Source organism: Echinops telfairi, unplaced genomic scaffold (genome assembly GCF_000313985.2).
Source record: "Echinops telfairi isolate 266 unplaced genomic scaffold, ASM31398v2 ScPeMD7_7457;HRSCAF=8495, whole genome shotgun sequence".
NCBI lineage: Eukaryota > Metazoa > Chordata > Mammalia > Afrosoricida > Tenrecidae > Echinops > Echinops telfairi.
In genome coordinates, this window is record NW_022111357.1 from 8,446,229 (window position 1) to 8,456,376 (window position 10,148).

General features: G+C 39.7%; 1 protein-coding gene across 3 annotated transcripts in view; it reads left to right on the forward strand.

Annotated features, from left to right (window-relative positions):
- KIAA0319L (KIAA0319 like) overlaps positions 1 to 10,148 on the forward strand; it is a 133,113-nt gene that overhangs the window by 1,030 nt on the left and 121,935 nt on the right. For all 3 annotated transcript variants that reach the window (XM_045298891.1, XM_045298892.1, XM_045298890.1), the window contains exon 2: positions 1,775 to 1,944. In XM_045298891.1, coding sequence (XP_045154826.1) covers positions 1,803 to 1,944 — 142 coding nt within the window. In that variant the 5' untranslated portion in view covers positions 1,775 to 1,802. The remainder of the gene's footprint in view (positions 1 to 1,774; positions 1,945 to 10,148) is intronic.

A 10,148-nucleotide genomic window follows, 5' to 3' on the forward strand; every position in this document is an offset into this window, starting at 1 on the left:
CCCCCCTACCCCTCCACGGGAGCTCGATTCTTGATTACTCATACCGACTGAATAGGCTGTTTCAGACGTGCTCTGTCGTTGTTCAAACATATCTTATCTCTGTGTACATAAATGGAGTTCCACGTATGTAGCTGACAGACTGAACTATGATACATCCCCCATCAACCTGAAGTATTAAGTAAACATTACCCCCTGCTCTGTCTGAACAGCTGCTGCACCAGAGTGCTTTTATTTCGGGCGTACTTGTAACGCCCTAAATGCCAGAACTATTGCAAGCTTTTCTAGATTTTTCATTTTGTGAAGGATTGTGGGGGTGTGTGTTCCTTCCCTGGGCTGTTACCCCTTGGTTCTCTAACGAACCCTTTAGAAGCTTGGTGGGATGTTCTGGTGCCTGCCTCTGGTCAGCTAGCCTTTGACTGGACCCTAGGGGTGATTTGTGTCCTTAAGCAATTGTAGGTTGCCCCAGGAATGACAGGTTTGGCAATCAAGTGAAATTAGCTCTCCCTCTTTTGCACGGTTTTGTAAAACAGCTCTTCTAAGCTAGCCCAACGGTGTTTATTGCTCCTGTTTCTGAAACCTATTCATTTCTTTTAAGCTTCTATCGCCTACCTGTCAGGCTATTGATGATAGGTGTTGAGTCACTTTGAGTTTAAAATCCTTTTGTGGCAGCAGAGCAGTGTTGGGTACTATCCATAGACATGCACACTCACTCGCACATTCCACCCTTTCCAGTGTGGAAGGCTGTAGAAAATTAAGCTCCATTTCTTAATCTCTTGAAAGTGTCTACAGCCCACACACCTCCATTCTGCCCCCTGCTCCCTAATATAAACTACAAAACATGTAGCAATAGGAATGGATGGAAGTAAATGAGAAAAACAAAGTCCTCAGTGAAAGCCTTTCTTGGGTGGGCTGCACCTCAGTTCTGCAATTCTCTGTGTGGGTGCCTTGTATTTAGTCAGTATTGATGTCCAACCTAGGCAATGCCAGTCAAGTCTCCCTGAATGCTGGCTTGAGGGTGAGGGTGGGGTGGGGTTGTCACCTTGGGCATTTGCCAAGTGTGACTGACAGGTGCACACTTAGGACAGAAGATTCTTCAATTGCTTCTAAAGAACACAATCAGCTCTCTGAATGTTGCCAAAATTCATATAATTAGACAATATGGTGAAGTTGTGTAAAAAGGAAGAAATTTAAGCTGCACCAATTTTTCTGCTGCAAGGGCCCTAAGTTATCTGGCCACATCATAAGGGCTGTGTAAAATATATCTGTAGGTATGAATTTAAGCCAAGAATTGCAAATTATGTAGGAACTGGAGAGGTAACATGGCTGTTTCATTGGATTGATTTTTAAGATAATAGTGTCAGGGACATTACAGGTGAGTGTATGTGTCACACAAAACTCTCAGGTCTTTGATGATCAATCTCTTTTTTATAAATAGAAAGTATTTGGTCAAAGTCAAAGCTGGTGGGAACAGAGCTGGAACTAAAATTCAGATCTCTCTTTCTGGCTGGGGCTCTAAAAGCTGATTTGCTCTTAGACTAGCCAATAATGGAATATAAAGTGTTTCAGGCTTATAAGGGATTCATTTCATTATCCATTGCTATGTTATCCTGATAATTACAGGTTGTGTCAAAGCTCAGGTGTGAAGTTTATGGGCAGGAATGAGCAGTGAAAGACAGACTTGGGATGTTTCCTCCTCTAATGTTTCACATTTTCTAGCATTACACATTTTCAGAAATCAGCTATTAATTGGTGAATAATTTCTCTCTCTCTCTAGTGTACTGGTCTCACTTATCTGGAAGACCATGGGGAAGGCCTTGGCAGTCAAGCCAGGCCCTGCTTCCTGGATTTTATCAAGCTACTGTTGGCAGCCACCCGTGAGGTGGTTGAGAAGTCTGTACCTGTTTTACACCTGTTTCTGCTTCAGTACTATGCCATTGCCAACAGGTACGGTTTTCTCGATAGATTTAAGCTTGGAAAGAAAGAAAAAGGTGTTCTGTGTATGAGTCTGTTCATGTGAAAGACTTTCTGAAAGTCCTATTTTCTTGTCAGTTCTTTGGTTGGCTTTATTCCTTTGAGAGTGTGGAGTGTGAGCAAGCAGCCATGAGAAAACCTTCTCAGCATGCTACCGTCCTGGGCAGACACACAATATGGCCCTCCTTTTGGTGGACACTTAGTTTGCTAGGATTTATTTGTTTTCATCTGGGACAAAAGATTAAGTTTAATTCTTTTTTATCAAGAAGAATCAGCAGGATCGTATTGAGGTTTGGTGAAGGCATAATGAAAAGAACAGAGGAGGATGGAGAGCTGGGAATGGGAGGGGAAACAGAATGCCGTGAAGCTCATTGAGATGCGTGAACAACTGCATCTCTTGCCACGAGACCAGAACTGAACATTTTGTTCAAAGAGTCCATAGAAGAATCCTGATCAAAAGGGAGAAAATGCAGAACAGAATTTCAGATTCTCATGGACCCCAGACTTTCTGAAGCCGTAGTGGATAGGTGTTCTGAGATAATCTTTAAAATTGAACCAAAAATGAATTAATCTTAAAACTTGAGCATATTACTCTTTATAGACGTATATAAGTGGGATTAAATTGGCAGAATATAATCAGTGCCACTTAATTGTACATGGAGAAACTGTTGAATTGGTGTATGTTTAGCTGTGTATATTCTCAACAGAGAATATGTAAATGTAACAAATGTAAAAATTACATATTTTTTTATTTTAAGGAAGGATAATATCTATCTCCCTTGTAGCTTAATTTATAGGATAGTGTAATTAAAGTGTGCAGTACAACACTGTGCAAAAGAAGTGCTTTGTCAGTGGTACTTTGCTCCCTACCCTTTCTCCTTCCCCTTCTGTTCAGAATCTGCACTCGCAGGGAGGATGTGTTCTTTGTTTTTCCACAGAAAGGGGCCATGCTGGTTGATTTCATAAGGTGTGCTTTCCTCCTATGGATTATTTCATCAGTCTAGAGCCTCTTGCCAGGAAACCATGCCAAGAAGGCTACATTTCAAGAGAACTCTCTTTCTTTCTTTCTTACTTCCTGTCGGTTCTTTTGTTGGCATTGTTCCTTTTCAGAGTTCCGATTGTGAGAACACAGCGATTTGAGAAAGACTTCTGTGTATGCTGCCGTTCAGGGCAGTAACCGAGAGGCCTTTGCTGTGGAGAGCTCTGTTGGGGATAATCATAATCAGACTTTTGCTCCTATAACTGTGAAAGTTTCTGTTGTTGTTTTGTCCCCAAAGGAATTGGTGGCCATGATCTTGAAAATCAAGTAATTACTGTATTTAGCAATTTCGGTAACATCAGCTTTGGTGTTTTTGTTGTCCTGCAGTGGTGGTTGGTGATTACATAATTATAGCAGTTGGAATTGCAATTGACAGAGAGCTGACCTAAATGTGTTTATGCCAGATGATGTTTTGCTAGGACAGCTGACTACTGCAGGCCAATATTTTTTGGGTAAGATAATTTGAATTAAATAAGTAACTGACTTCGCACCACCAGTATCAGAAAATTTCATTTCTGAAGTGGACCACATACTGAGCTTCTAGCTCTAAACATTACATATTTTACCTCATTTAATCTTCAAAAGAATCCGAAAACACATAGTTTTATTCTCATTTTATAGATGAGGAAATCGAGGCCCAGAGAGGCCACACAGTAAGGACATGACAGGGCAGGAATCTACGCCCAGGGTCGTCAGCTCTAAAGCTCATGCTTTCTTTTCTGCTTCTCTGCTTTCCACCCACTGCTGGTCTTTTTTTTGGAGGACCAAAGACAGTTGTTGTTTTTTACCTGGACCATTATAGGAAGCTTGTTATTTGAGAGATTCAAAGTGGGTGGGTGGGGTAGTGGCAATGCTGAGTCTTTCTAAATTTTCCAATCTAGTGCTTGGTTAAATAGCATTGTGGTTTCATTGGACTTCATCAAACTCGTGAGTCCCCACGGCTAATCTTTACTTGATGCATATAAACAGGACTCTGGTGAGAAGATTGATTATAAAAATGCAAACGTTGTTAGGAGTGCTAGTGGGGATTAGATTGTACTCTTTCCATTTTAGAAAAGTTTGGGTAGGTGGAGGGAGACATCGATTGGTGTAAGACATGAAAAAATAATAATTTATAAATTATCAAGGGTTCGTGAGGGAAGGTGGTTGGGGGGCAGGAGGGGAAAATGAGCTGATACCAAGGGCTCAAGTAGAAAGAAAATGTTTTGAAAATGATGATGGCAACAAATGTACAAATGTGCTTGACACAATGGATGGATGTATGGATTGTGATAAGAGCTGTACGAGCCCCCAAAAAAATGATTAAAAAAAAAAAAGCTTGGAGCTTTTAACATGGAAGTAGATCAAACTGAAATAATAGATAAGTTTGTTGTGTATTTTAATCTTTGGTAGCTCTTTCAAGCCCATTTTTCAAAAACCTGCAGTGCGCTTTATTGTTTTTATATGGACTTTCTTGACATAGTCTTATAACTCACAACAAATGATCAAATCAAAAAACCTCTGCCATCAAGTAGATTCCAACTCATAGTGACATTATAGGGCAGGGTAGAGCTGCCCTCGTAGGGTTTCTGAGACTGTAAATCTCTACAGAAGTAGAATGCCTCGATTTCTGCTAGCTGGTGGTTTCAAATTGCTCATTTTATAGTTAGCAACCCAATGAGTAGCCCACTACACCACCAGGACTCCTAACTACACACTAGGGCTTCTTAATGATTGGATGGGACTATGCAAATAAGGTGCTTATGACCCCACAAAAGGGATTGAACAGCTTGCTAATAATGCAAATGAAGTGTACAGTACCCATGTGAGGGTGGAACCAGGCAAGTAAGGTGTATGGAACCCTCATGAGGGAATTGGTCAATTTTGTCATCCTGCTAGGCTTCAAATGAGCTATTCAGGGGCTTATGGAAATGGAGCAGGGGATTGGGTGGAAAGGGAATCTCATAAGTACCAAGAAGAGATGGCAATAGAGCAAGCACACCTTTGAACCCAGGATCCCTGTGCTAAAAACTTCCTCTACCCAGGAAGTATATGAGGGAGTAACCCCCCTCAAAAAAAAAAAAAAAAACCTGGAAAAATTTCCCCCAAAGCTATCTATTTAAAAACATTAAAAAAAAAATAACCTTATCACTTTCAAAGAACTCTCCATTACACTTAATACATTTGTCAAATCTGCGATTCCATTCTTGGAAACATTTTTCAAACTCATCTGTTTAGATGGCTGACAGCACCTCCCTTTGTTTTTTTCTTCACCTCTTCTACGTCATCAAATCACCGTCCTTTCGTGTCTCTCTTCACTCTTGGAAGCAAAAGGAAGTTACACAGAGCAAGGTCAAGTGAGTCAGGTACATGGGGCAAGAGAGGCATGCTGAGTTTTTTTTTGGCCTAAAACTGGCACACTGAGATGGCTGTATGAGCAGGTGCATTGTTGTGGCAAAACCAGTCTCCTGTCTGCCACAAATAGTGTGGCACACCACTATGCAATCTTTTTAGAATCTCTAAATATAAAGCTTGATTAACAGTCTGACCTGGTGGAATGAACTCCAAATGCACTACGATTCAACATTTTTGTGTCTTTGGGAAGTTGCCGGATGTCCAGAAGGAGGGTTATCATCAATTGACATTTCACCTTTTTTGAAATGAGAAAACCACTTATACACTGGAGTTTTTCCCATAGCACTGTCCTTGTAAGCTGTGTTCAATATCGCAACAGTTTCTGCAGCAAAATTTCACAGCCATAAGCTGTTCTTGCAAATCAGCTATCACAAAAAAACAAAGTTCAAGCAAAATTGCTTTTACGAAAGAATTGTGACCAGAGAGAACCTTCCCAGGCGACACCACTGGGTGCAGTAACTCAGAGCAAGTTGCTTGATGCTCACCTAGTGGGAAAAATGCATACTATGAAAGTTCCATTTAGCAGAGCTTTTCCATTTTTTGGAGGGTACCCCTCGTATATGGAGTGAGCTGCAAATGCTGGAGATAACAAGAGACAGAGAGAAGCAGCAGCAGAGAAATGATGGCAGCAAAATTAGGAGACTGGCAAGAGCCAATGTGTTGGGTGTCTTGGCTCATGAAGCAAGACAGTTGAGAACCTTTGGGCAGGAGGCTTATTGAAAGAGTAGGGTGCCTCTTGGTGGAGTTAGGTTTGCTGACCCTAGAGCTAGAGTTGGAGCTGAGCCACTTCCTGAGTGCCTCTGGGCACTCTGGGCTGACCAGCCAAGGCCACAGAGAAGAATTTATCCTGATTAAAGAACTCTTTTTTTTTTTTTTTTAAAGAACTCTTTTTTAAGCATTCCTGAACCTGAATTATTACCTGTTACTTTCCTAATACACCTTACAGCCATAATCATGACTAATGTCTCTGAGTTCTCTGTGATCATTGCACAAAATTATTGAACCTAACAGAGAATCAGGGAGTGTCCTGGGAGAAATGATTGGTGTCAAAATTAGTAACAAGATTGGAGAGTGGAGGCATATCTGACTTCTGCTTCAGCTTTGATCTGTTGCAGAAAATGGCCCTCTCTCCTCCTCTTGAAGTTCAATGAAGAGGTCAGATGCTTCTACCATGCCATTCTTTCAAAAGCACTATCCTAATAGAAAAAAAAAAGTTGGTAAAGGAAGTGAAGAAATGGTTCTATAAATAAAAAATTATAATGTTTATGAACAGATTTATTAAAAAATTTTATTGTTAATTGGGTGGATATTTATTGCACAAATCAATTTTCCATCCAACAATTTGTACACATTTTCTTTCATATCATTGATGGTATTCCCCACAATATCATATCAGTTATCTCACATCCACCTGTGTTCCCATTTGCATTTTTCCTCCTTTCTTTTAAAAAAAAATCATTTTATTGGAGGCTCATATAGCTCTTATCACAATCCATCCATCCATTGTGTTAAGCACGTTTGTACACATGTTGCCATCATCATTTTCAAAACCTTTTCTTTCTACTTGAGCCCTTGGTATCAGCTCCTCATTCCCCTCCTCCTTCCCTTGTGAACCCTTGATAATTTATAAATTACCCTTCAACCCCCATGTCTTATTCTCTTTACCCACTTTTCTGTTGTCTATCCCCCTAGGAACGGGTTATATGTAGATCGTTGTGATCAGTTCCCTCTTTCTCCCCCTACCTATCCCTCCCCCTACTCCCGGTATCGATACTCCCATTATTAGTCCTGAGGGGTTATCTGTCCTGGATTCCCTGTGTTGCAAACTTTTATCTGTAGCAGTGTACATGCTCTGGTCTTGTCAGATTTGTAAGGTAGAATTGAGGTCCTGATAGTGGGGGGCGGGGAGAGGGGAAGCGCTGAAGAACTAGAGGAAAGTTGTATGTTTCTTCGGTGCTATACTGCACCCTGACTGGCTCTTCCTGTGACCTTTCTGTAAGGTGATGTCCAATTGAATACAGATGGGCTTTGGGTCTCCACCCCACACTCTTCCCTCATTCACATTGATATGATTTTTTTTGTTCTGGGTCTTTGATGCCTGATACCTGATCCCTTATGACCACACAGGCTGGTGTGCTTCCATGTTGGCTTTGTTGCTTCCCAGGTAGATGATCACTTGTTTATCTTTAAGTCTTTAAGACCCCAGATGCTATATCCTTTGATAGCTGGGCACCGTCAGCTTTCTTCACCACATTTCCTTATGCACCCATTTTGTTGTCAACGATTGTGTGGGGAAGGTAAGCATCACAGAATGCCAGATTATTAGAACAAAGTATTCTTGTGATGAGGAATATTTGAGTCGAGGCCCAATGTCCATCTGCTACCTTAATACTTAACATATAAATATATGTACAGAGATCTATTTCCCTATCATTATATAAAAATCTATTTACATATGCCTGTAGTTAGAGCTCTGTAAATGCCCCTTGCCTCTTAGTTCTTCTATTTCCTTTTACTTTCTTCTTGTCCCACTATCATGTTCTTCTCCTTCTTTCTTAACCCTTTCTGCCTTCTGAACTTTATTCTTGGGCAAATATCACCCTTTTGATCTAAAATGGTTCATTATTCTAAGGAATGCTTAAGTAGTGTTATTATTTCCCTTATAGACCTGCCTTGTTGGGCTGAAAATTAGTCACTGGGGGGAGTTCAATTGCAGACCTGAAGGATGATTAAGGGTCATAGTCTCAGGGGTTCTATAGTCTCTATCTGGTAGAATTCAGTAAGCCAGGTCTTTTTTTTTTTTTTTTAAATAATTTGAGTTTTGTTCTACAACTTTCTCCCAGTCTATCCAAGACCTAATGTGATTCCTGTTGTGGTTAGTAGTGGTAGCTAGCACTGGTTTTTCTGGTCTCAGGGTTGTTAAGGCTAAGGTTCATGTGGTCCATTAGTCCATTGGACTAATTATTTCTATGCAGCTCTGATTTTTTTCACTCTTCGTTGCTCCAGACAGGTCAATATTTGCAACTTAATAAAAATATTTAAAGTGTCCACTCTTATTACTAATCAAAGAATGGCAGATTAAAATGAGACACTCTGTTTAATCTATCATATTAACAAAGACTAAAGTAAAATACCTAGTGCTGCCAAGGAGTGGTGTGGTTGCCCTCATAGAGTGATGGATAGTTTAAACAGTGAGTTTTGGGGAATAAATATGAAGGACCTATAAAAAAGTTAATAGTTTTGACCTAGGAATTGTCTTTCTAGGACTTTATCTCAAGGACATAATTCAGATAGTGATGAATGAGATCATTTACCAACAATTTACTTTATGTTGGGAAACCCAGCTACAAATAACCCAAAAATAGAAGATTGGTAAAATTGTATATGCCCACAAGGTAAAATACTTCCAAACTTCATATTTTAGAAGAGCACCACACCCATTGCCATTGAGTTGATTCCCTACTAATAGTTACTCTAGAGCAGCAGTTCTCAACCTGTGGGTCGCTACCCCTTTGGGGATCTAACTACCCTTTCAGAGGGGTCACCTAAGACCATCGGAAAACACAAGTATTTCACAATATATAATCACATACTGTTTTGTGATTAATCACTGTAATTGTGTTTAATTATGTTCAACTTGTAACAATGAAAATACATCCTGCATATCAGATATTTACATTACAATTCATAACAGTAGAAAAATTAGTTATGAAGTAGCAATGAAAATCATTTTATGGTTTGGGGTCACCACCACATGAGGAACTATATTAAAAGATCCTGGCATTAGGAAGGTTGAGAACCACTGCTCTAGAGGACAGAATAAAACTGCCTGAGGCTTCTGAGGCCGTGAATCTTTATGGGAGCAGAAAGCTTCTTCTGTCTCCCTTAGAGCCACTGGTAGAGTCTAACTTCTGAACTTGTGGGTTAGCAGCCCAATGAGAAACCTACTACACCACCAGGGAAGGCATCTGTGAAAAACAGTAAGTACTCAGGGGTGGGGTGGGGGGAAGGCTCCTAATGTTAATCGATAAAAGCAGGATACAAGTTAAAAAAAAAAGGATAACAACTGTATATTCACTGTGATGCCAATTATGTGAAAAGAAAGAAAAAATACTATATAATAGAAAGTGATAAAAGAGATAACTAAATGCATCTATCTATCTGTAGTGGAATTATTTCCTCTTTATACTTTTCTATGTTTTCCAGGTCTTTTTCAGTGTCCATGTATAATTATTTATTTTTAACAAAAAGAAAAAAAAACCCTATGTGGAAAAACTACAAAGTAACAGCTATAAAAACTTATGCGTAGTTTCCTGAGTCATTATTTTTCTCCACCTGTGAGTTGATCATTTTTTACTTATGTTCTCAGTTAGGTTTTTTCCCTGGTAAAATACATCTTTGATTGTTTACTGTTCTTTTTTAGCTTATGGCTTACTCCTGAAACACTACACAGCTTAAGGCAGCTCTCTCGTCCCCATTTCTGTTTACCACTAAGCTGTTTATGCTAGCTTGCATATTGTAGACTTCTTTCTTCTCTCACTTTTGAGCTCAGTGATGAGACCTGATAGAAATCAGTGATTACAATTAGTCTAATTAAATATGATCTGAGTTTATTTTTTTTAATCATTTTATTAGGGGCTCATACAACTCTTATCACAATCCATGTATACATCAATTGTGTAAAGCACATTTGTACATTCATTGCCCTCATCATTCTCAAAACATTTGCTCTCCACTTAAGCCC